We start from the raw sequence: 27354 nt of genomic DNA on the forward strand, positions 1-27354 counted from the left end.
GGCCAATGTATGCAAACATAGGCTGCCCAAAAGGACAGATTGCAGACCACTGCAGCACAGGGCAGGCCGAGACAGAGGCACACCTCCTTCTGCACAAAGAAAAGTGCTCTCAAATAAAAGACTCATTTGTTTAATGAAATTAATATTTCCCTTCCTCAATTTATTCAGCGAACTGACCCAGAAAAGATGGCAGTCATGCTGGGAGAGGAATACAGTGCCCCACCAGCGGTTAAACACACTGCCACCTGCCACAGCCTGAGGGACAATGAGTGTTCCTCTGCATTAAGGAGAATCACCTAGCAATGTGCTGTTCATGTTTCTAGTCTTTTCCTCCTCTTTACCATTTATATATGTGCAGTATGTATTCTTATTTATTCAGAGTGAGAATGTTTTTGTTGATCCATGGCAATAATCCTCATTAAATAGAATTAATTGGGGGGAAACAGAACAGAACAGGCAGAGAGAGAGAGAGAGAGAGAGAGAGAGAGAGAGAGAGAGAGAGAGAGAGAGAAATGGAACAGGTTGAAGAAGAAGACCACACAGGGGTTTACACATTCAAGAGAAGGATGGAGGGAGACTGAGAGAGAGATAGCTCTTCCCCTACTATTGGACTGAGGGACTTGTGAGGGCACTAGAGGTGTGACCTTTCTTTCTAACAGTTTGAAGGACTGTGAAATGTGGGTGGAGTCAGAGAGCTTGGGTCAGGTGAAGGATCTGTAGGCAAAGTCAGTGAACCAAGGGCGTAGGTTTGCATATGGATGGTAGTGACATGTCCCTACTAATATTTTGGGAGGACAGAATTGTCCCTACCAATATTTGAACGAACTCATTCGCATTATCTTTGGAGTAAAGTCATATTAAATAATTCCGATGTGCCCTTGGTTGTTGTGTCCCTACCAATGTTGAGACCCAACCCGTGCCCTTGCAGTGGACAAAGTGAACACATGCAGAAGAGCCCATAAGAAGATTAGCAGCATGATATAGATTGCTATGTAAATAACATGCGTATACAGGATTGGAAACAGAATTAAGTTTGAGGATTATATCAAATCAAGTATCAAATGAATTCATATTCAAGTGTAACTATAAACATGTTCAGTTCCTATAGATTATAGTTTAGATAAGATCCACTGAAGAGCTCCTATTGCAGAAAAGTATTTGGAGAGGAACTGACGGGACTTCTGACTAACCAGACCAGGGATCCGCGACCGCGTAACGAACCCCGCTGATAAACCAACACAAAGGCGGACAGCGAGGAATGTCTCCCTCCGCGGGGAGCTACACGACGCTAATTTCCTGATGACATGAACACTGCGAGGCAGCTGGGCTCCTCATTAATTTCACAGATGACATTAGCTGGAGCAGCGAAAGGCAGCATAAAGCGTCCCCATAAATCAAAAGATGGATTATCGCCTGGAAGAAGGATGCGTAGAGAATCCCCCTCTCCGAAACGGCTCATCCCAGACACAAATCATAAAATCTGTCATTCGCCGGCGCTTCCCGCGGAATAAAAAGACGGGTCCGTTTAACTCGCGGCATTTAACAGAGTGTGCCGGCCGCATGAACGCCTTAATTAAATCCTACAAGGGCGCCGCTTGCAGAACAAGAATCAAATTAATCGCGGCGAAGGACGCGTGTTTGTTTCGCCGGCCGGTCTGCGCTCCGACGCCGAGGAAGAGGAAGGCAATTCCGCTCCCGTTATCGTGACGAAGAACGCACCCGTTAGAGGGTGACGGGTCGTCGCCAAGCTTCCTCTTCTGTTTATCGCATAATGACCTCTCCCGCCGAATCGAGCGACGCAAGTTTCTGCGGACGCTACGATGTGGGGAATGAGCTGTCATCGTTTCTTTAAAACGACATTCCATTTTCCGCGCTGTCCACGGAATCAAACTTTATAATTAGGTGGCGGTGTAATTAAAGGCAACTGAGGCAGATGTAGAATTTACAGCCTCTGTCCTGTACGGGGGAACGCAGAATGCCAGAGCAAATGGAATCAGCTGATTATGGTAGAGCTGTCCCTTCAATTGATTATGGAACAAAGAGGAACAACACTGACGTGCCCCTCAAACAAACAAAAAAAAAGACGTCCTGTACTACAGACTCAGGCTTAGTTATGTGGCTGTATCGGCAACAGTTGTCTTGCTCTGACTCTTATAGTATCGTTCTGCCAACAAAGCGTTCTTCTGAATAACCCAGAATTGGTCCATAGTGACAGTGTGACAGCCTGAACCTGCTGCATAGAGGAACAGTCAGGGAACCGGACTCATGATCAGTGCTTTGTAGGTTCAGAAACCAGGCCGGGCACTGCTTTGTCAGTTAGATGTACACCTGACCTGAATTGCTTCAGCAATTGTCAAGTTTATGCTTTGCAAGTTGCTCTGGATAAGAGTACCTGTAAAGCAAACACATTATAAAACCAACTCGTTCTGATGGCAAAGTAGACTGATTTTTCGCACAGTATCAGTCGATTCATTTGAATCAACTGATACACAGCCTGTGTATTGATAAGGGCTAACGTACTTTGGGAGTTTCCACCAGCATGAATAGCAATCTTCTGGATACTCTCATCTCACAAACGAAACTGTCTTGGTTCTGCTGTTTTTGTATGTGAGTGTGCATGCGTGTGTGTGTGGGGGTTTGCATATTTGTGTGCCTGAACATATGTAGGCTATTTGTGTTTTTGTGTGTGCGTGTGAGCATGTGCATGTGCACGTGTGAATGTGTGCGTATGTGTGTGTCTGCGCACGAGAGTATGTCTATGTATGTGTCAGGGTTTCCGCTAGGATTTTTTCTTGCCGGTCTGGTGACCGGAAAGGATTTATTTTACTGGACAAATTTGAAACTTACCGGTCACGTTTCAATAAGTCTATGTTACAAACGCAAAATAATATACAATAATATAATGTACACCTAGGTTGACAAAAGAATGATGACATCAAATCACTTTGACTATTTAATGAACAGCAACCATTAAGCAAAATGAACAGTAACGATCCAGCAAAACCTCAGCATTAGCCGCTAAAATGTAGGCCATTACGAAACATCTGTAACCTGTAACATCTGCAGCCTGTTCAAAAAAAAAAAAAAGGCTAGGCCCAGTGGTGGCTGGTGGTCTGGGCGAGTCACAGGTTATCATGGAGGAGGAAGAGCTACACGTTCCACCGAAGTGCTAAAAATCAAATGTTTGGCGACACTTTGGATTTTTCAAGAGAGACGGACAGTTTCACAAGACGCATGCTATTCGCAAAATATGCCGTGCCACTATAAAGTACACAATCAGCATGAAACAAATATGTGAAGTAAAAATGGCACTTTTTAAATTTATGATTTGCTGTCTGCTTAAGAAGAACCAAAGCAATAAAATCAAACTCTCTGTACTATATTTAATTGCATCATATTCTCTTGCATCGCATCGTATGGCGTTTAATTGCACTACATGGCAGTAGGGTGAATCATATCGTATGGCATTAGTAGTTGCTTCATATGTATCTTTAATGTATCAGATCGTTGGCAATGCATCGACATGTGTATCGCATCTGCCTTAGTGATGGAGATGCACATCCCTAGTATATAATATGGATACGTTTGTGTATGATATAAAAGAACCTAGCTAGCCTGCAGTTGGGTATGATAAACAATAGCTAACTAGGAAGCCTACCATATATCTAGCCCGTCTATGTATGCTAAAAAGTAGCTAGCTAGCCTGTAGTGGGTTATGATTAAAAGTTGCTTGCTTGCCTATGGTATAGCTAGCCTTTATGTGTATGATAAAAAAGCGGCTGGCGAGCCAGCTGTCGGGTATGAAAGAAAGCAGCTAGCTAGCCTTTTCGTGTATGATAAAAAGCAGAAAGCTAGCTAACTAACCTGCAGTCAAGAAATTTTATGTGTTGCTTGACAACACGTGTGAATGTAGTACTACTGAAGGAACTATTTTTGTCGGTGGAGCCGAATAAACCACAACAACATAATTTGTTGTCTCAAATTATCGTTACTTGATAAACAGCCTTGTTTGTAGAACTGTTGCATAAAAGCAATATCACACTCGAGGTCGTGCTGTTACACTGATATATCAGCACGGCTGTGATTCCATCGTAGCGAAGATAATCATAGCCATTCTGATATTCAGTATAACAGCACTCCCTCTCCTGTGATATTGCTTAAATGCACAGTGACGTATAGGGTCAAGGGGCATCATAGAGTGCCATTAATGTGCATTAGTTTTTTGACGCGTTAATTTTTCTATAATTAATTAATCGAATTTAACGCGAAATTTCGACAACCCTAAATATATAACAAAAAACATTTCAAGCGCTCTTGGGGGCCCCCTGGTGGCCATGGGGGCCTAAGCAGCCGCTTAGTTCGCGTATGCGTCGGGCTGGACCTGTGAGCATTATTATCGGACATTTTGACCGGCAAGTTTTAATTTACTGATTTTTTTATTTATTTATTTATTTATTTTATAAATTTTACCAGGCAAAACCGGTAATTACCGGATAACGGAAACCTTGATATGTGTGTGTGTGTACGTGCGCACAATCTTTTCCATTTCACTACAGACTCTGCAGATGTGCCTTGTTATCACATGGTCACGTCTCTGCACGTTTGGGAGCAGGACTCTGTCTTGTCAGCAGTAGGCTACCCAAAACCGCAGAGCCCTGAAGCGGTCTGGCCGGTGGCCTGTGACTTCCGTCCCGAGTCAATTAAAGCACGGTCCCTCAGGAGCAGGCGTCCCCTGTCACCCCTGCTGACAGCCACATCATGTTTGTCTAACTCCTCTTTTCTTCAGATCGGCCGACAGCGAAGATCTGGAGGTGGGGTACTGAAGTAGGCCTATGTCCCAAAAGCAAAGGCTGTGGCACTTTTGTTTAGATCTGGGATGTCACACTGTCTTGGAGGGTTTTTGTATGCTGGTTGTCCCTCCAACCTCTTCTCCTAGTTTCTAAATTAAGCCAGTGTCTACCGAGTGTCGTTTTAAAACATCACATGTTAATGTATACTCGTTCCCGGAAAACACACAGGCGCGAATGTTTACTGCTAATTAACCAGTTGGTCCATTTAAGTCAGGGGTGTCCAAACCTCTCCTGGAGGGCCACTTGTCCTGCATGTTTTAGATCTCTCCCTGCTCCAACACAGCTGATTCAAATGATCAGGTTGTTATTCAGCAGCTTCAGGAGTTCATACCGAGTTGATCATTTGAATCAGCTGTGTTGGAGCAGGGAGAGATCTAAAACATGCAGGACAAGTGGCCCTCCAGGAGAGGTTTGGACACCCCTGATTTAAGTCAAAAGAATTGTTTGGAACCACGGTTGGAACGCGGTCTTGTAGGAATTTGGTATGGTGGCTTAGACAGCATCCCTGGAAATCAAAGGAGCGCACATGTTGTGTTCCCTCTCAATCACAGCAGGGTTTCAGGGCGCGCGCATCTTAGTAGCGAAGGTGTTCATCGCAATAAGAAACACCAGTTTGACTCTACCTGATTAGATTGAACGGCATCGCGCACAAGGAGGACAGCGGCTCCATACTGCGATTCCACCATGAAGCGATGTGTTGGCACTCAGTAATTGCACGCCATACAGCTAAAAACGGCCAAAGACAAGAAACGAATCTGAGACTTACACTCTCCTTTATTTGCGCAAATATATGCGAAGTCTTTGCAGCGGTTTACGGGTTGACGTGCTTTGTCAGGTCCATGCAGTATTTTGAAAGACGCTCAGTCTTCTAATGGCTTATTAGTGGCAGGGTGAGTGAGCGGGGCTCCCCGAGTCCCGGTGTCAGTGCTGAGATTGTGTTTTCAAGCGCCGTTTGAAATTCACAAGCAGCTCTGTAATTAAGCTGTCATCTCTCCACGTCCCCTTTGTTTTCAGCTGCATTGTGACAAGAACATTTTAATCGTAGCGCCTTTTCACATATTTATCTTACAATGCACACTATGTACAAATGAAAATATTTCATTTGTGATCTGTACGGACAGCTCAATATCGTTTATGAATGTGTTTGATACTCTCATTCTAGCGTGGCTTAAATACAGAAAGGTACCGTCTATACACATTTTTAATTGTAAGAAATATGATAAAAAATATCTCTGATCTGATGGAGTGAAGCGTCTATATTGATTCTCTGAAACTAAAACCCAATGGCCTTACTAACCGTTTACAAGTCATTATTAGATTTACTTCCTTTTTTCAAGGTACATAAGAATTAATTGCAATGTTCCTTGTATATAATTTTTAAATAATAGTAAAGAAAAAAAGAGTAGCGACGTGAGCGTCGGTGTTTGTGCACGGAGAGCTGATATACTCTACCGGAATAGATTGAGAGCAGGTGTAGGCACTTTATAGGCTACTCTTACCAGCTGTTCATGGGTTAAAATGTAAATTTTACATTTAATGAATGGGGTTTGAAGTGGGGATGGGTAAACTGATCTTAGATCTGTTGTCAAGGGCAGAAGGTACCCGGAGTGGCATAAGGCAGTGTAATAAGTTGTCCTTGGTAAAAAGAGGGTTACTCCACGCGTAGCGGCAATACGTCCGAAGTGATTGATTTTACTCTGAACAACCCTCAGCAGTTACTTATAAGATCCGTATATATATGCATTTATAGCAGGGGAGGGTATCAGACTGTTTTTTGTGATTACTTCTTGGTTTGAGTAAAGCATAAAAATAAAAATCACTCTGAAATCCTTAAAATGGCTTTCTACCCAAGTTTCATGCGCTATAATGCTACGGTGTTGTAAAACCTTGGATTGTTTAAAAACGGTTAAGCCTTAATGATTATGATTAAGCCTTAGGCCTAATCACAAACCAGGTGACAGTATGAAAACAAAACTGCAAGCAAAACAGGAAAAAAATGTATCGCAAGTGGGTGGCTCGTGTGAGGAGTTAGAATGTGTTGACGGGACCGTTTTTTTTTTCGCACACCACCAGCAGGGCCTCTGTGACTTAAATCTGATGAATTCAGCCCCCGTACCGACACAACCGCACAAAGGAAATCTTTCATGTGAACCGATGTGTCTCTCAGCTGGCGTCAGTCATTTAAACCGTCCAGCTGCTCAGCTGCCCCCCCCCCCCCCCCCGGGCTCGCCGCTTCCTGTGTCGGACTCGGCCCTAATGAAGAACCCTCTGTCACGGAGTCCATTCTATAACACTCTCCGTCATTTTCTTCCCCGACGCTGAAATTCGTTCTGTCAGGCTGAGCGCGACGTTTTTAGGATGGTCCGCGCCGGTGTTTTACCCCTATGTTTCTCCTCACTAAAAGATATGTTAACATGTTTTCGTCACCCCCTTCCTTTTTTATTGCCAAGGACGTGTGACTGTTAACTTCTCATTATTGTAACGGTTGAAAGGAAAACCGCTCGCCTTTCAGATTTCACGGGAGCCGATGCCTGCTCTGTCGGAGCAGTAATTACTGCCGCAATTTGAAGCACCCGGCGCGTGTAAATGATCTCAAATTCTCACGTAAAACAAAAGCAATTTCGGACTAACAAGTGTATCTTGCCAATTCAAAATTACATTCCACTTCTTCCTTGCAATGAACAACAGCATCCTGTTCGGAGACATTCCTCATTTCACGATTGTGCTGTGTAAATATTATGTTAATTTTTCTTTGTGACTGTAATGTCACTCCCGTTAACGCTGCTGTTAATATTAGCCATCTTTCAGGATTTACCGGCATATTTTTTTATGTCTTTCCGCAAATATGCTACAGCGTGTTCTTCGAATCGTTGTTGCATCAACGTCTATTTCCGTGACGGTTTTTGATTGGAAACACTCTCACGTTTATCTAATACTTTTTTGTGCTTGCTCCCCTGTCGCACCAGGAGAGGGATCGAGGCCTGACATTTGCTTGGAAATAGGCTCGTTGCGCTTTGTGAAGTCCCAGCCCAGGTCTGTGAAGGGGGAGTTCAGTCACAGCTCTCTCCTGGGTGTATACACCAAACGCAGGTTTGAAAACGCAGCGGCTGAAAGAGACAGAAGCTCGCCATTGATATAAGGCGCGGATGACACCATGGGATTTAAACTCAGAAAATGTGCTTAAAACAACTGGCTTCTTCACATGAAATGCATGACCTTTTTAATTTAAAGATTGAATTCTCATTTGAACACTTTCTCCATTGTTTCTCTACACAAGGTATAATGATGTTTGTATATCAGGCTACATTTTCTAATATATTGAATAAATAATGGAACAAAGCCAGTACAGTGTTACCTTACATCTTTTTATGAATTGCCATTAAAAAAGTATTTTCAGGAAGGATAATTAAAAAGCCTGTTGTTTTCTTAACAGTGCCCCACTTTAACAAATGGAATGACAGACTTTTACATGAGTACATTGTTTTGAAGAGAAATTCTTGGTTGCTCACTCAGGAGTGATGGTATTGTTTTTAATATTTCAGATTTGTTTTGTTTAATTTTGCACCACTTTGTTAAATCCACACTACCTATGGCTTATGCAGAATGTTCTGTTGAGGAACATATATACTGCTTTTGAGTCTGTCATTAGGGGACTTTCTAGGTAAAAAAAAAAAATTGTCCCCAGAGACACCCCTTCCCCCCTTGTTAAATCTCTGAGATGCTAATGGCTCTCCAAGGCTCAAAAAACCCACACTACATAAATTTTGCTACCTTGTGTCACTGTTGTCTATTTTCGGTTGTGTTTCCAGAGTCTGAACACTTTAGTTTTGGATTTTGTGTGATTGTAAAAAAGTTGTCTTGTGAGAAAGTGGAGGTTGCCTCTTAGGTCAGTGAGACTCTCCCATACTTAATAGATTCAAGAGCACTATTGTGGTTCCCTGTCTTGTGTTGGGAAAGTGAGATTTCACAAACCCTGGAAAAGTGGTGCTATCAGCAACACACAGATTTGTCCCAATCATAGTGTTTATGCCACCGGGAGCAAAGAAAGCACAAAGTCATTGGGTCGGATAAGTTGGCGATTGAAAACACATCATATTTTCACACGTTTCTTCCTCATCCCGAGGTCACTGCAAACCTGACTGAATGAACAGACGTACTTGTGTCAAACGTTGCTGTGACTTCTTACATGGCTATAATTAGCAGTTGTATTGTCATCATCATCAGCATCACCATCATAATCACCTTTGCCTAAAGACAACCCAAACAGCTTTTTCCCTCCACCGGAACGAGATGTCATTGGCACGAGCCACCCTCCCACCAGGGTCTCCTGTCTCCTACATGTAAATAGCTGGATTCATTTCCTCCATCATTATCCTGATGTCTCAGATTAGTTTGTGGCAATAAAACTAGTAAAACCCCGGAAAGAGTTGGATACCCTCTCCCTCTCCAAAAAAGCAAACACAAACATGAAGAAAAATCTTTTAGCTGCAACAGAGCTTCCCATATCGGCATCTTTTACTTGCCTCTAAACATGATCTTCAATTATGCCACATAACGAAAGCGTCAGTGTTGCCACGGGCGCGTATTGTTAATTTTTTCCCATCGCTGCACGGCGGTGGGAGAGAGAGGAAAAAAGGTCGGTTTGTCTGCTCGCTGTACGTCGCAGATTACACACAAAATGACGGGGCGGACTTAATGTCGCTTTTGTCAAACAAATCTGGAGTAACAGTTAAACTATTAGCTTCCTGTGGGGTCTTGTGTGCAAATGGCAGTCTGAAGGCGGCGGGGGCCCGTTGCCATATGGCTCGGGAGAGGGGCTTAATTGAATAAACAAGATTGATTGAGAAAAGAGCTGCTGGAACGCTTCATTAGCCCAGAGTCGTCCATTAGACCGGAGCGCATTCAAATGTATTCTGGGGTCGCGCTTTGCTACCACGGAGCTGCAGTGCCGACACCATTGTGGGGACAGATACAGATACTGTTATTTCCCACCCTGTGATCCCGGGCAGATAACACACGAGTGTCTGTAGACACACTCTCAGAGCTGTTATCTACCACCAGAAAATTGCCTTCGGTGGCTGTAACATCCGTAATTGTAAGAACGATGCTCACTATCGACAGTAAGCTCGCATGGTGTTTCTGGGCATCAGAAATTTTTCGAGACATTTTCACCTCATTGTTTTTACCCTTTGCTTGTTTGGGGGTGCAGGTGCTGCCTCTCCGTCTGAAGTGCTTGTTGTGGTGAGATAGTCTCTAATAAGTAGTTCGCTATTGATTTATCACTGCAGGAGAGGCCCCTCGGCTCCTCAGAAAGGCTCCGCATTTAAATATTTAAATCAGCCAAATTCCAAAAGCAGGTACCTTGATTGCGATTGCAGCTCCCGCTGTAATTTTACAAGGCCTAAGATGACACTTTAATTTGTTTTTAAGTGCAAAGGGGCCAGCGATTTATGCGGCAAATGTCAAACGGAGCTTGCGTCTGAACTGGAATAAATGCAGATCCAGATTATGAGGAAGAGTCATAAATTTAGGATGGTATTTGCAAATGCCCTGCCTAGAGTAGGTTTTCGTGTTTCACCGGGGGAATTACTGTCCCTCTTTGAAGCTTTATAACCTTGGAAATCCCTTGCGGTAAATCAGATTTTATTAATTGCTAATGTGAGTTTGCAGGCACAAGAAATGCCTCTGTAAGACACATAAACGCAGATGATTTGTGCCTCCATTAGCCTCTTCGCATGGGAACAGATCCAAGAACTTTTTCACCGGGTGGAATATTGTGAGGTTGTTTATGGTGCACTCATCTCCAGGTAAATCTCTCTTACCCCAGTGAACATGCAGAACCTTGAGAATGCATACCCCTGTATGGTTCTGAGATTTACAGAATATATCCGAACACACCAAGGATTTGCACGCCCTCTGGTAGCTTTACCATTCACATAAACCACTTGGAAAGTTGATAGTGTACGGATATTGGAGAATTTGGACATTTAAAAAAATACAGTAATTACTCTGTCATAACCAAGAATTTGTGCTATACAGGGAATTGAACCTGTTGTCAGCACTCTCTGAAGGAGTTACCAGGTCAAGTGACTGCTGTGAGCAGTCCCGGTTGCCCAGTGAGAAAATTTCGGCTGGCTTTACTCCCAATGCTGGAAGTGAGCTACCAGAGGGAGGTGTCATGAGCCATGAGGTGATAGGTGGAGTCAAACAGGGATGTGGCCAAGCCATGGTGGCAGAAATGTTGAGCTGGAATCAAAGGAACAGCCTGAACTGACAGACTCATGACTGGAATTTCCCCTTAGCTGCAGGGGAGGAGCATTCCAGTCCATCATCTCCACTGCCCCGGGGAAGCACAGGATTATTAAACACTGATTTCCCCCATGGGTTAAGCAAACAAACTCTCACAATGTACAAACACTTGCCTTTTCAGTGTTATATCCTAGGTATGGTATCCAAACCTTGGCTGAGAAGGGTTGACGGTATGTTTTTTTAACATCTCATGGGGAGCCTGGATATGATAGAGAGAGAGCAACCCCTTCTTATTTTATTTAAGAAGGCTTGGCTTTGACCGTGATTGGTTTAAATGAAACAAATACCATTCCTTTATGTTTCACAGGCCAGGGTGAATTGGGGGTAGGCCTTAGTTCTCAGTTCAAAGTTGCATTACACTGCAGAAACAAGAAGAACCTTGGAGTAACTTTGTTAGCGAGGAACATCGCCAGCACCTTGGCACCACCTCTGTCCCCGTTTAGACAACAGGGGCAGGCAAGCGTCATGAGAACTTTCCAGTTTGTCCCTATTCAGCGAAAAAACACAATTGGTGGCAGTGTGGTGTTGCCAGGGAAGTGGGCTTTTAATCAGTGGGCTGGAGATTCTAATCCCAAGTGAGACATGGCTGCTGCACCTTTGGCAGTGCACTTAAACTGATTTGCTTGAGTAAATTTGTCACTGTAAAATGCAGGCGATGAGGAGAAGGACATCCGAAGCAGACAGGTAATGTCGTGCTAAGGCAGTGAGGCCCAGCACAGAGCCAGGGAGTGTGGACACCTTGGCTGGAACCGAGCCCAGCCCTTCACTCACCTGCAGATCACCAAGCGCCTCTGTGTGAGGAATGCCGCGCTGTTCCGCTTTCACGAGGAGATGCATTAGGGCTCCTTTTAGCTGCCACATCCTTTAGTTCTGCATGCAGGAGCAGGAACAAGCCACCTCTCTCGGCCCATGTGGCAGGGTTGGGGTAATGGACTGAGTGGGGGGGATTTGCATTGCCGTGACGCATTCCGTGGTGGCCCCGTGACAGGACAAAGGGAAGAGCATGAAGCATGCCACAAACACCCCTCTGATTCATCAGCTTCCCAGCACACACACTCACACACGTGCACACATGCCTGCTAAGCCCGCTCCACACTGCACAAAGGCACCCTGCTCCTTGGGGCTGGAAGCAGACAGGGATCACTTCACACCCCCCTTAGCCACAAGCTGCAATGAGCAGCCAGCTAGCCAATTACATGAGACCCCCGTGGGGTACGGGGGAAACACCATTCATTTATACCTGAGTGCACAGTAATTAGCTCCGCCTTACCATCAGTAATGCACTACAGCAAACAGACATACTCAAAATGCTGTGTGCAATGTAAATCTGAAACGATTGATTGATTGATTGATTGATTGTGTTTTTAAATAAAATTGTCACTATGGACATAGGGGCAGTTTAACGTATGGTGCTTTGTTGACATATCAAGTCTACATCCTTCTCCAGCCTGTGAGAAAGAACTGAGATCCCTTTTATGGGTTATGTAGTTTTGAATCATCTGGTTTTGATGTTTTTAAAGGAGGTGCTACAATTGATTCTCAAGGATCACCACTACAAAAATGACTTAATAAAATGTCAAATTTGTTATTAAAATGAAAAGTAAATCTTTGAAGACCTGGTGTCTTGTCTGTTGAGTTTTTATTTTATGCCCTGACACTTTTGACATGTTAGTCAAATTATTAATCAATGTAAATTTAAAATAAAAAATACACAAAGAAAAAATGTTAATCAGCACTCTGCCATGAGTTCCAGGGAAAGTGGTTTGTGGGTTTCATGGAGCAAACGTGAAGCTGGAGGCTCATCAGGTAGCTTAATGGTAGTTTGATTCGTCCAACTGAACACTGTCCCTGGGTTTCATTTCCCATGGAATCACCCTGTTTGCTTTTCATAATATTTTTCCCCAAAGACATTTGGCTAAATCAGCCTAAGGGTTAACGGAAGCAGCTCAGCATGCAATAATAAAAGAAGCCCTTGCACTTTTGTTTTGTTTTTGTGAATGAAGGAAGCTGGCGAAGAAGCGTAAGGAGACGCTGAGCAGCACCAGGCAGGAGATGACTGTCATGGTGAACTCCATGGACAAGAGCTACACGGAGCAGGGCACCAACTGCGATGAGGCCTTCTCCTTCATGGACACACACAACCTCAATGGCAGGAGTAAGTGCCCCGTCCCACACGGCGTGTCACACAGAGCCACGCCCACCGGTCCCGGTGCTCATCACCGTGGTGCTCGTCGCCGGTGTGATGTGGCAAGTCAGCGTCTGAGCACTTCATTCACTTGGAGTTGGAACAGTCTCAGAAATGCTCCCGCTTTTAAAAAGCAAGATGTGCTCATGCTAAAGGAAGTCTTATAGCTGTTACCAGTGTTCTGTGCTCACAACAACAGGATTGGGATTGCCACTTCACATCTATGATTTCAAATTTACAAGCACAAATAGTTTTAAAGTGAGCACCAGTTACATGATTTGGAAGTGTAGGTAGCTTTCAGCAGTTGCGATTTATGACTGCAAATATTTTAGACATGAGTACAACATTTACAGGAACAAGTACCGTTGGTATGATCATAAATTGCAGTTTTACAAGTACAAGTATGATTTATGAGTGCAGATAGTTTTGAGACTGATTTAACTACATAAATCTAAAAATGACATAGAAGGTGAAACACTGTGTATAGCCCCACCTGGATGAGAGGAAATTGCATTTTTACTGAAGTTCCAGCTCCAGTGCTGCTGGTAATTGTCACCTTATACAGGTCCTGCTAATTCCTGTTAAGAAATTATAGTAGGATTGCTGTAACTTAGTAATTAAACAGTAATGTACAATTCATGTCAACATACTTAACAAGATCACATATGTCACAGATGAAGAATAAGTCGGTTTAGTTGCCCCACCACATTATTCTATCTTATATTCAGCTGCAGGCATCTGCTTATCTGATTAATTGTCTTCCCCTGGGCTAACCTCTCCTGCAATGTTCTTGTTGCATGCAATGACCCTCCAGCAGGTGCTCACATTGCCCCTATTGTTCTGATTAATAAGGTCTACTTATTGGTCATTGTTGTGGACAGCCCCGCAGAGTGGATTAATGGGATTGGGTCAGTGTTAGGGCTTTCCCCTCGCTGGTCGATGGGTCAACTAGACGGGTCTTAGCCTGACCTCACTAATCTGCCCAAGGAAGAAATCGGAGCCCCTGGTCAACCCCTGGACACCATCTGACCACCGTTAGCCTCTTATCAGATGGCAGCCTTCCAAAGACATGACCTTATTCGGCCGTCTATTAGAATGATTAGAATGATCTGATTTTCTCAGACAGTCACCAGGCTGCCAGCCATCACTGCAGGTTGGGAGTCCAGTGAACTGTTCAAACAGGGCATCACTCCACACTTTGTTTAAACAGAGGATTTCCCATCATGCAAGTGGGCGTTTCAGCAGTAACCCACAGCACTCCTTCATGTTGGTGGGGATGTCAGTGTGGAGGGTTAGTTAGAAGACTTGGCTAGTGGGTGGGATGTTGTAGGCTCAACCTGTAGTTGAGCCTTTGAGTTGTTCTAGTGAGTGCCTATCAGTGTGACAGGGTAGCATGTTAGAAGTGCTAAAAGGCTGGCTTTCATACTCATCCTAAGAGGAAAAACGTCTTGGAAAAAGTTTGATTGGACAGATGAAGGTTTAGTAAATAATCCCTCTAAGGGTCAGTGACTAGTCGTGCCCATTAAAATATCACTTGTTGTTTAAATGCCTTTTTGCTTCTCACAAAAAGCACAAGATTCATGTAAGAGACACATGTTGAATGATAGTTGTAAGGTTAAACTGAATGCTGATTGTATTGTTAAACCTGCTTTGCCTTTCCCAGCTGTGTCCTCGCCATCATCATTCACCATGAAGACAAACACTCTCAGCACGACTGTCCCAAACTCCTACTATCCAGGTACAGTGCCCGTCTCTGTTCCTCCTGTTTGTGTGTTTTACCTGCTATGTTACCTGGACCCTGGCCTCTCACCCACCCACACTCTCCAAATTTTACATTTAAAACAGTCCCGTTTGCTGTCTGGGGATGTTCTGTGTTCCACAGCTATTAGTCCAACAGACTATGAGCAACCAGGTTGCTTGTGTAGGATTGGATGATGGGTCAAATTGGATTGGTTACTGCCCATATGGCTTGACCACCATTTAATTCTGAGTGGATTGACCTGGGATACATGTGCATGAGACTGAAAGCTGTTTTTTTTAACTCTGTGCTTCTAATGGGAATAGATACATTATTCATTCTAAATACATTATAAATACATTCTTGTTTGAATTCGATCCTCTTAAGACAAGCACTTCTAAGCTAAGCACTCAATCTATCAACAAACTGGAGAACTACGTAGATATATAGATTGTTAGATATAGATAGATCATGTTATCACCCTGATTGTTAAGTATGTAGCATATTCCATATAGTTTAATGTATTTGCTGTGTTTGTTTGATGCTCTTAAAATATGCACTTTGGCTTAATCTATCAATCTGCACTAGAGTATATAGGCTATAAACATAGAGATACAGACAGACAGAGAGAGAATAGATATATAGAAATACATATAGATAGGTAGGTCTTGTGAAGATGCTGCAGTGTATTGGATATTGAGTATAAGTGAATGTGTTTGCTATGTCTGTAATGCGTTGGGTGTGGGATACGTGCTGTTTCTGGCTGTGCCTGTGAGTCCGTGCGGGCTCGGGGTTGCATGGGGGCTCTCTGTGATGTCTGCCGTCACTACTGTGCTGTGTTCCCTTCCTGTCCGCGCAGTGGTCGGGCCTATCACTCACTGCCCTGTTCTCTCTTCTCTAACCCGACTCCCTGCTGGCGCCGGGGGAACGCACAGACCCCTTTGTGCCAACCGCGATTCTAGGTGAGCGAACCTTCCTCCTGCATCTCCCACTGAAGCCATTACTGGACAGACCCTATGCATCTCTACATGTTGGGAAGGCTTACTTCAGGGGGTCTCAGGCCTACAGACGCCATGCATTACAAAGCACTCAACGAGGCTACAAACCCACATTCATAACCATTCATTCACAGGAGTACTTAAGAGCGTTCATAACTGATCATAAGCTTTCATAGGCCCTCCTTGGTCACTGGCATCTAGTCGTAGAGCATGCAGTGCAAATTGACAACACTGTGTGTGCATGCATACAGTGTATTAGTTGTCATGAAAGGTGATGAACATTTATGAACTGTTATGAACGTCAGTATTTTATGTAGTCTTATTACATAAAATAATACTGCTACATAGTCTGGTATTGTGCTGAACATGGTGTTATAAACATCTACATAAGGCCCCCCTAAAGTGAAGCGTTCTCCCAGTGTTTCTTTAGGGTTGAATGTAGAATGTTCTGTGAGGAAGAGGAATGCGCAGTGGATGTTCATTTCTGACTTGGTTTTGGCTGGTTCTGCTACTGCATTGAGGATGGCTTATTCACCTCCATACCTGCCTGCTTTCCTTCTCTGTGAGACGAGGGGTTTTGACCTGAGCTAAGGCTGGCTTCACTCCATCCCATCCGCATTCCGTGTCGTGCGTGTGACGTCACGTATGTCTCTGAGCTCTCGCAAGCGCGGACGCGTGTGTCTATGACCTCTCGCAAACGTTGGCCAGACAGTTCGGATAGGACGAGGGAGAGTGACAGAAAGGGAAAGGAGGAAAGAGGCACCCCCCCTCTCTCTCCCCTGCAGAGAGGCGGGAGCCGGTTAGGTGGAGGGAGAGCAAGAGAGAGAGAGGGAGAGAGAGAGAGGTTAGTGATGCTCCTCTCAGTCTGTGTATCTTTGTTACTCTACTCCAAAAAATCTAATGCATTATTCTTTTTAATGTTGCCTCTTGCCTTTGGCCAATGACTAGTGACCTACTTGTTTTTTGTTTTTCTTAGGCAGAGTTGATTAGTTTTTTCCATGATAAAATAGAATAATAAAAGTTTTTTTTACGTTAATTATCATCACCCTGTTTTGAAAACACAATGCAGCATGAAGTCTTCTCAACAAAAACTGAACCTTAATTATGCAAAACATGTAGTGATGACACAAATATGTGTGTGGTACTGTACATTAATAATGGATGCCTACAGGACCAAAACATTTGTAGATGGCCCTACGGTGGCTTTTAGACACAGGACATTCTAGTGTGGTTTTAGTTGCAGTGTTCTGACATGAGGAGTTAATGAAGTTGGGAATAGACAATTCGACAGCTGCCACTGGAGATACATTTATTGTACTTCATAGTGTATAGATATATCAGTACTATATGGTTTGAATTAAATATAAAATATGAGCATTTTCGTTGCTATAAAATTGTAAGGCATAAGGCTTATAGCTATTTTAGGAAGCCATAATCTTCAAATATTGTCAAAGTGGAAAAGATAATTTTGAAAAAAAAGTGGTAAGAAATTGATTCAAGAGAATGATACAAATCTTTCACCTCAGTTCTGCCCTGTTTAGATTTTCCCAGATTTGTCAAAGTTTGCGAGTAATGAAATAGCCAAGCCAGTATCTCAGCAACCCCAAAACATCCCATACTTGAGTTTGTCACAAGACAGGCATTTTTGTAGACGCCCTTTTGCCAAATAGTAAGTGCAGTAAGGACCCGGAAGTTATGTGACCTTGCCTAGACTGGCTCAAGTAGAGAACTGTACAGGTGCTCATTCTGTATTGTTGCTTATACCCTGTTTCCTTTCTCTCCTCCTCTCTCTTCTCTTCACATTTAACCTCTTATGTACCTTCTTAAAAAGTGCCCATTAATGGTAAGTTTCCAGTCTTGCCCTTGTGGGGGAGGAGATTGTGTTGCTTCATGCAGAAGGTTGCCAGTCATGGCTGCTTCTGGTGTGTGTCGAATTGCCTGGCGGTTGCCATGTAGCATTTCATGCCCTCAGTGTTCACCGTGAAGCCATTTTTAGCTAGCATGACACGCCCACTCTGCACACGTGGGTGTTCTGTTTTTCGTTTGGTTTTTTGCATCCGTCCTTTTTCTTTGTTTAGCCCTGTTTATTCACATTCGCTATGGTACGAAGGTGTCTCATGGATCATCGTCGTTTTGACCACTGAAGTTCACCCCCCTCCCCCCTTCCCTTCCCTGACTCCTCCCTATTCACCATGGCCAATGAGCATCTGTGGCCATTAGCATAGCCTCATTTTGCCATTGTTCTCATTGTATGGGAGATCTTCGCTCCACGATGGAGACAGACGATGAGGAGATGTTTGTGAATGCTGTATGGATAGCGAAAAATAGCTTTAGAAAAAAACGTCTTGAGATTTCCTCCAGTCGTATGATGTACTGCGTGTTCTCTGAACCTTGCTATTCCGTTCCCTCCATTTTGTCCTCTAGCTGTACCTCAATTCACCCGTTAAAAGAACCAAAACGATAAATGTAGCTCCAAAAGATATAGGTGTCCATATGTAGTCCATTAACCATCAGAAGTGAACTTCTTTTTGCGAGTCTCATCACTCCATATCTTCTCACTCAGTGGTTCAGTGCTGTTGTGTCATTGCCACTCATTGTTATAGAGGGAAAGTGTTGGTGGTTGGTGACTGCTATTGTTTCTGCTTGGGTGGGACGGTGCCAGGAGCTTCCTTGGGGTGACCGTGCTCTCTCTGGCCTTCCCCCCTGTGTCACAGATGAGAGCCAGACCATGGCGAGTGACACCAGCAGCCTGGTGCAGTCCCACAGCCACTCGTATAAGAAAAGAGAGGCGGTGGACGTGCCCTACCAGACCGGCCAGCTGCACCCAGCCATCCGTGTGGCTGACCTGCTGCAGCACATCACCCAGATGAAGTGCGCCGAGGGCTATGGCTTCAAGGAGGAGTATGAGGTGAGGCTGAGCTTCAGGCCACTCTCACACACATACTCATACACACGTACATGCACACACATACACACGCAAACATACACACACACACACACACACACACTCATACACACATACATGCACACGTACATGCACACACATACACACGCAAACACACACACACACACACATACACACACACACATACACACACGCTCATACACACATACATGCACACACATACACACACAAACACACACACACACACACACACACACACACACACACACACACACACACACACACACACACACACACACTCATACACATGCGCACACACATACACACGCAAGCACAAGCACATACAAACACACACACACACACACACACACACACACACACACACACAGACATACATGTGCAAACACACACACACACACACATACACATACACGCACACGCACACACATACACACACACACAGTGCGCACACATACATACACACACACACACATATATATGCGCACACATATACACACACATACACACACACGCACACACATACACACACACACACACACACTTATACTCATACACACAAGTGTGCACACATACACACACACACACGCATATACGCGCACATATATACACACATACGCACACACACCCTTGCCCACACATCCCCACGTGCATACGCACACACACAAGTCCTCTCATACATCCACTTGTCCCCTTATGTTGTCACGTCTCTGTCTGCACCCAGGAGGTGCCTACAGGCCAGAGCCCAGCCAGCCTCTCTCCACACTTTTCTGTCTCACTGTGCTTTATTCTGTACTTCTTCTCTACTTATTTCATTTCATCTCTCTCTTCTCTTTTACCTCCCTCTCTTTCTCTCATTTTTCTACTTCATTTGTGTAATCCCTCTCTGACTGGAAGTGTCCTTTGTCTCTCTTCTTGTCTGTTTTCCCTTGGGTAGTGCGCTCACTCTCAGTGCTTGTGTTGTTGGTGTGTTTCTGATTGTCTGGACTGCACTTGAGCTCCTACACCTTAGTGACTGTGCGCCATTCCGCTCAAATTATAGCAGCATTCAATTGGCAGTCTTCTGTTCTACTTCTTAGCCACTATCAACAGGGGTGAGATTCAGCCAAAAGCATCCGATAACTCTCACCACCCAAATCCAGTCCAATGGCCATATGCCACCCAGTTATGGGCATTAACGTTTCAACCCCAGCCCTTATGCTTAAACAAGCAGAATATCAAAGCACCATGGGGCATTGCTGTCATTTGTTGTTATCAAGGAAAATATTCAATGATCAAGGCAGAGTGCAACAATTCCTGGCCATAGGGAGGCGCTGTTGTGTCTTATCCCATATACTGTAAGCCATTAAAAGGAGCTGTCTGGGCACCAGTCTCTGTGTGTGAGATATCTATCTGTAATGAACACCCTCCCATTTCCATTCACCAGCGAAATGATATGGGAATTAAATTAATGATGCAGTTTCTCACAATTCCCTGCTCAGCCTTGTCCACGGCCAGTGGTTCGGGGCTACCCGGAGGCTGTAATTCATTATAGATAGAGATTTTCTTGGGGGGGCTTAGGTAGCTGCAGTGCCACAATGTCAGTCTCCAAAATGCAGTAAGAGAATTTTCAATGCTCCCTGTTTTTCAGACTGTGCAGTTCTTCACTGCTGTTTCTTCTCCTGTAAAGTCAAACTGCAGACGAGTTTCCTCAGCGATTGATTTGTGCGTGTGTGAGAGTGCATGTGTTTGTGTGTGTGTGTGTGTGTGTGTGTGTGTGTACATGTTCTCCATGTTCAGATGCTGTCTTGCTAACATGTCTCAGCTCAATGACCTTTGACCCTGACAAGGGTGGGAGTCAAGGTCTCCACTAAACTTCGCTTGTTTCTCTTTGACCCACGCTTCTTGTTATTCTGTTCTATAACTGTGGAAAAGATTTACGAGGTAAGCGGACACTTTTGGTTATTTGCAAGTTCTTAGAAATGTAGTTGTCACACTGTGAGTTGTAGACCCACCAGATAACCCTGAATCAGTGTGTTATGGTAGCTCCTTGTTATGGCAGGCGGAATGCTGTTTACAGTGCAACTGTTGTGAATGCACCTGGAAACCCACAGACTGTGAGCGAGTGTAATGTGTGACTCTTTAAGTCTGACTGCGATGTCTTTCAGGAAAACAACCACACCAACGTCCCGTTCTGCATCCAAAATGAACATAGTGCTGGCCCAGCTGTTCGCTTTGCTGGATTCTAGAGCTCAGTATTAAATCATCATTATTCATTGCTAATCATTATGAGACATAAATGTAAAAGATTCTTTTTTGTCAAGAACATAACTCAAAGCTTGATGGCCATCTGTGGCCAGAGTCAGAAGGTAGATATTTAATTTAAAGTTTTGTAAGGGTCTTAAATGACTCCACATCTAACAGCATGGAATGGCCATTACATATGAGCACCTATTCAGCAAAGCCAACATCGTTTTATAACCGATGAAAATATTAGATGCTTTCTTGCCTGTGCTTTGAACTCTTAGGCTTGATAAATGTCTGTCAGTGTGTGTATTCCAGTAAATGTGCTCTAGTCATCAAATAAGTCTGTCTTGACATGTTTCATGTATTTGGTTGAATACTTCGCAGATTTCAGATCCGTACCTTTCCCCAGATGTGGGTGGACTGGAGGTTATCTGATCGCCTCTGTGTTCGTGTGTTTGTCTATCTTTCTGTTTCTATGTTTGGAAATTGAAAAAAAAAAACTTGACTGCATTCAGGACAAGGAAGAAAACATTCTATTTTAGGACTACTTTGGACTACTTTGGAAACCTCTTGCTGGTTGAGAGATAGAAGCTCTGAAGATGTGTACTGTAAGTGGTGTCATAAGCTAATTTTTCTCACTGTGAAATCACACACAGGTCATGTTCACTGATGATAATTGCTTAACTCCAAGCTAATGAATGAGGGGTTTTCAGTGCATGGGGTCATTGTACCATGCTACAAACACTCATTCAAATCACTTGAGGTTTTTAGAGTCTGTCAGTGGAACAAACTGCAGTCACGCTGAAAACAAGTTGCGTATATATTTGATACAGCTCGCTTGTGTTGGGCTTTCAAAACAATTCTTGAATTCCTGCAAAGCCCATAGATCATGTTTAAATAATGATTTATGAGGTAATAGATCTTTGGCAAATGCTAAAATTTAGAAGTGCATTTAGCGTGATGGCTGTATTTCAGCGCTGTTTAAGCCAACACGCTTGAGAAATCAGTTTTATTTGAAATACTGTAGAATTTGCAAGCATTTCTCCCCATCACTGAGAAAGCACAATGAATAACTAATGCTCTGATATATGATCCTGCTGTCTCACAGTCGATTCGGAGCTACCCACAGTGCTGCTGTGAAATTTCTAACGGAATATCTGCAGTCGAAACTCCTCTTTGTGTGTGTTCTGGTGCTGCTGGGAATTCACCTGGGCTCATGTTTGCCGCCGACTGATCATGCTTCAGTAGCTATATGAACGCTAGATGTCTTGAGAATATTGTATTGTGTAAGTGATGTCTGCTATGGAAGAAAAAAGTGATGGAATACGGACAGTTCCAGGCTCACTAATCTTTTTTTAATGTTTTTATTTTATTTTCTATTTCTCTTTTTTTTTTTTTTGCTTTGAACCACAAAAGCAGGCCCCAGAGTCTGGTTTGTGGTTTATCATCACAGAGCTTGTCTGTGGCTGATATCAAATGCGTCAGGTAGGGAGAAGTGGATTTCAGGTCTGTTGGACTCTGTTTTACTTATTGGTATGTAAGTTAGGGCCTTTGGAAACAGTGAAGGGATTGTGTATGAGCTGATGGTTAAGCTCTGCGTCACTTTTACCATGGGTATTAAAGTGTTTCCAGGCCTTATTTTTTTGTCGTCACGGGCACTGAGACAGAGCTGGGAGGGTCGGAAATCAGCTGCCATCGCACTGGAAGAAAGCTTTGTCGTGCTAACGCTGTCAGCTTGACTTTTCTGAACAGTGAACATTTGACAGCTTGTTTAGTGCGGTTTGGACCATGGCTTACGAGAGAAGAGCTGGACGTTTGAAGTTTGCTCCTGCTCAGTTTCTGACTGTTTGTCCAGATCACCTGGATGGGGCAGGTGAAGTGGCAAAAGTCACGTTCCACAAATCAGGCAACACTATGTTCCTCCCTCTTCAGGGGTGAGAGTGCCTCACCAGCAGCAGTACTCCTTACAGTGATGTGCAGCCTAGTCTCAGTAATCTAGCTTCTGTGCGGATGTATATCATTCTGGAGGGTGGAGCTTGAGCTCACTGGCACCTCAAGCTGCAGGCCCTGGTTTGGGGGGCTCTTGTAAATGTCACCATTGTGGTTAGACCCTGTCAGCTATAAGTGAGCAGAACAAGGCTAATTCAGCATTATCAGTTGAACTAGTCAGAAGCAAAGGATGACACACACTCATTTTCAGAAGCTGTGAGTACAGTAACCTGTGGCTTGGAGCTGCAGCTCCACTCTGTAGCCAGAAGTGGGCCATCTCTGGTCAGGGAGTCAATAAAACCAACAGGGCAAGGGAGAGCCCCCAGCTACCTTCTCTTAGTTTCATCTCTTTAATATTAGTATTCGTATTCCATTCTTTTATTCAGTGTTCAACATTTTAAAATGTGCATGAACACAAATATGGGTAGATGTGGGCATGGCAGATTGATATTTGCATTCCAAATTATATGCATGACTTATGCTGGATTTATCTAAGGATCAGAGGAGAGCATAATACTCATTTTTTTATGTTTTGTTCGTTTTGTGTTAGTATAACCATTATGTTATATAATGCGAATCAAATTAAGTTCAACTATAATTTACACATTTTTAAGGCAGAAAGAACTGGGCACATTTTCCAGGCAGATCGTCGGAAACTACAAATGAATTCCAATCAAAGCGAATTGATTTTCACTTGAGTTTTGGATGATAAATTATTTAAGGTGAATCCTGCTTAAACATTCTCTTTCTCTGTGCTTGATTCCCTTCTCTTTTGGTGCCATGTATTTGAACGTAAACTGTTGTCACAGACACAGCACGTACAGGGAGCGCGTATCAGGCACTCAAATGTTGGTTGCGACGCAGAAAGATACTCGCTTTCAAAAAGGAAGGGCTTTGTTTCAAGGAAAGGATCTGAATTTTGCAACAAAAAAAAAAAAACGGAACACAGTGGAAATCAAAACACAACAAGAGCTAGGGATGCACATTGCTGTAGATTGTAGGAGATATCCTGAGATTAAAGGCAAGATGAGGTACATTAGACTGGCTCTCTCGTCTTTTTCACTCGCTGTCTTTTTTGCGTACTGTCTGCTGCGCGCGACGTTTGGTTAAATAAAAACTAGCTGATATTAAAGGGCCTCGCCATTCTGCATGAAGTAAACCCTCTGAAAGATTGAAGAATATTTTGTCCTTATATCCCCAGTTCATCTTTGGATGGTAAAATTTCTGTCGTCTAGTATGAAAAGAGTTTGGCATTAAAAAGCTACTCTTTCAATTTTCTTCTGTCGCTCACCCTCTCAGGTCTTTGTCACCGGCTCCATCCAGACACCACCAATGAGGGTGAGATGATTGACAGGCCAGGGCCTGTTCGAAAGCAAAACCAGGCATCAAATAGTAATACTAAATAAAAGAAATACGAATCGTGACTTGGACAGTGTGCGCTAACTGTGATAAACACCTTTGATCTCAGGTCCTGATGCATTTGAAAGAAAAAGCAATCACGAAATATCTGTCCATCAAAGTGCCCCGTACAGCATCGGTTTATGAGGCGGTGGACATCCCGTCTTCTCTGGGTCTGGCGCTGTCTGGGAAAGGTCACCCGATAAACCCACTTTTCATCTGGCCATGAGTCGCATTGAAGTCCTCTCTCCTCAGCCCAAAGGGGCAATTGGTTTGCATATTAAAGCCCCCTGGCAGTCTCAGACGTCTTTAAGAAAGACATTTCCAGTTCTTTAGGAGCGTTCATGTACCCACAGCCACCCTGTGAGAGGCATTGTGGGTATCCATTGGATTATGTTAATGATGTTTAAAAGCAAGTGCACACAAGGACCTCACCAAGGAGGAGTCTGACTGGAAGAATTTGAACACTTTCCTTCATATTATTATTGGTATTTTGAATTTTCATTTGAGCACCTTATCTGGACAGGCACATGTTAAGTAAACTATCTGGTCAGTCAGATTGAACTAGGTTTGATACTGGTAACCAGGCAGGCAGAAGTTGAGGGCAGTGGTAGCTTATGAGTCTAGGCCTTTATTGATAAACATGTTACTATAGGTGTAGCAATATAGTGAGCAGTAATATACTGTAGGTCACTGGTTCATTATCATTTGTTTACAGCCAGCATACTCCCAGCTTCAAGCAATAAATACTTGTCCCTGCACACATTTGTGAAGGGCTTTGTTTCAGCAATAGTCATTCCAAGTGTGTATTTTTTATGATCCTAGTTGCCAGTCATCCAAAATCGGAGAAAAAGAGCAGCGTTGTTCCGTGAACGAGTGTAAATGAGAGCTTCCTGCTGTGCGCTGTGGCTTCTCTCACCGCTGTCTGCTGTGGTACACCAAGGCTCAGCGTCGTTATCGTCTTCGGCAAATGTCAGCATGAAGTATGCAATATCACCGCCAGTTTGAATTATCGAGGACTTTTGAGTTGGAAATTAATTCCATTTCACAATTTTATGAAGTGATATGGGGAGAGCTTCCAGAGCAGAGGGGATACTAGCAAAATAATCATGCATATTCATGTCAATTATCAGAGCCGCTCTTGAAGAAACTTTGACATTGGGAAGCGGGCGCGTGGCCCGAATGACAATGACAGCATGTCATTGTGAAATGCCGACACGTTCCTGGTGTCTTTTCCGGAAGGTAGTGTTAACCCCCACGAACAGTTGCATTAGCTGTAAACCCCCAAATCCCCGCCCCTCCCAACAGCAGTTTTCCGGTCAGAATGTATGTAGATGAATCGTTCTAATTGAGCTGCTTCTTGCTTGATCAGAGCAGCAGACTCGCACGTTCAGGGGATTAATATTTGATGAGCAACAGCGCCAGATGTGTGGGTTTTGATGTTTTTTTTGTATTATTTGGCTGGAGTGCCCCCCCCCCCCCCCAAGCCCTTCAGAGGAGGCAGACGTAGCGCTTTGTGTGGGAGCGGGCGCTCTGGGGGCAGCGGGACCCAGACGCGGGCAGGAGACGGCCCCTAATGGCCTCGGCGCACGCTGCTGCTCCCAGGGATCCATTCTGGCCGCCTTTTGATGTCTAATGATGGTGTGGATGTCTCTCACTTTCTCTCTGTAATGTCTCCCTTCTAGAGCTGCAAAAAGGACTCTGTTCTTTAACTAGGTTAGCGTTTAAGGAGCTGACGTGTGACGCTTCGTTTCATGTCTCCCCACCCCCCCAACCCCTATCCCCCCCCCCCCCCCCCCCCCACACAAACCTGTCCTTTCTTTACCCCCCTTTCAGAGCTTTTTTGAAGGACAGTCGGCACCCTGGGATTCGGCCAAGAAGGACGAGAACCGAATGAAGAACCGATATGGGAACATCATTGCATGTGTGTACAAAGCAGCTGTCCATTCTGTCACTTCTGCCTATTAATATTTGGATAATAATAAATTACTGTTATTATTGTCATTATCATCACTGTTATTATTCTTTTGCATCTCTTAGAGTGGTTGGAGCAGTCTGTTGTGGTAGTATTACCAGTTGTTGTAGTATTATTCTCATTGTCTTACTGCTTGACAAGACCTCTTGGCTCTTGGAGTAGTACTACTAGTAATTGCAGTCATATTAATTGTGTTATTAATATTAATATTAATATTATTAGTAGTTGTTGTATTAGAGGTAGTAACATTACTGTAGTAGGTACTGTAGGTCATTTTTAGAGAGGGAGTTAGGATATTGATTATCCTTAAAGCTTGTGAGAGACTACAAATATCTCTCCTGTCTGAGTAATGAGCAAAGAGCCAATCAAAAGCCAGCATCTGAACAGAGAGCCAATGAGCTGCAGGATGTGTCAGTATGTTTTGTGTATAAAGCTCAGCTTTGTTGCTGTGGAGGAGTGGCTAGCCCTCGTTCTGGAGAGCCACTGCTACAGGTTCCACAGACCTCTCTGCAAAATGAAATGCTGAGTACCTTGTCACTTTATCACCTGCATCTATTAAGTTTCACAAATGACCCTATTAGAAAAGGAATACATATCTCTGGAATTCCAGAACACGGGCCTTGAAAATAACAAACTTTCTTCGTTTTATAACTAGAACATTGTGATTTAGTCTGTCAGCGTAAAATGGCCGTCTGTGGAAACCCAGCACTGTGTCATCTCAGAGACAGGGTTGGCAGGTGACGTCACCTCCACGCTGTAAGAC

The 27354-nt window shown here is 43.8% G+C and overlaps 1 protein-coding gene across 1 annotated transcript in view; it reads left to right on the forward strand.

Moving 5' to 3' along the window:
- Positions 1–27354, forward strand: part of LOC118770961 (receptor-type tyrosine-protein phosphatase mu-like) — a 205013-nt gene that overhangs the window by 144441 nt on the left and 33218 nt on the right. Inside the window, exons 17-22 of the mRNA XM_036518755.1 lie at positions 13163–13314; positions 15008–15082; positions 16018–16044; positions 17912–17923; positions 18795–18988; positions 26453–26540. Coding sequence (XP_036374648.1) covers positions 13163–13314; positions 15008–15082; positions 16018–16044; positions 17912–17923; positions 18795–18988; positions 26453–26540 — 548 coding nt within the window. The remainder of the gene's footprint in view (positions 1–13162; positions 13315–15007; positions 15083–16017; positions 16045–17911; positions 17924–18794; positions 18989–26452; positions 26541–27354) is intronic.

This window comes from Megalops cyprinoides, chromosome 24 (genome assembly GCF_013368585.1).
Source record: "Megalops cyprinoides isolate fMegCyp1 chromosome 24, fMegCyp1.pri, whole genome shotgun sequence".
Lineage (NCBI taxonomy): Eukaryota > Metazoa > Chordata > Actinopteri > Elopiformes > Megalopidae > Megalops > Megalops cyprinoides.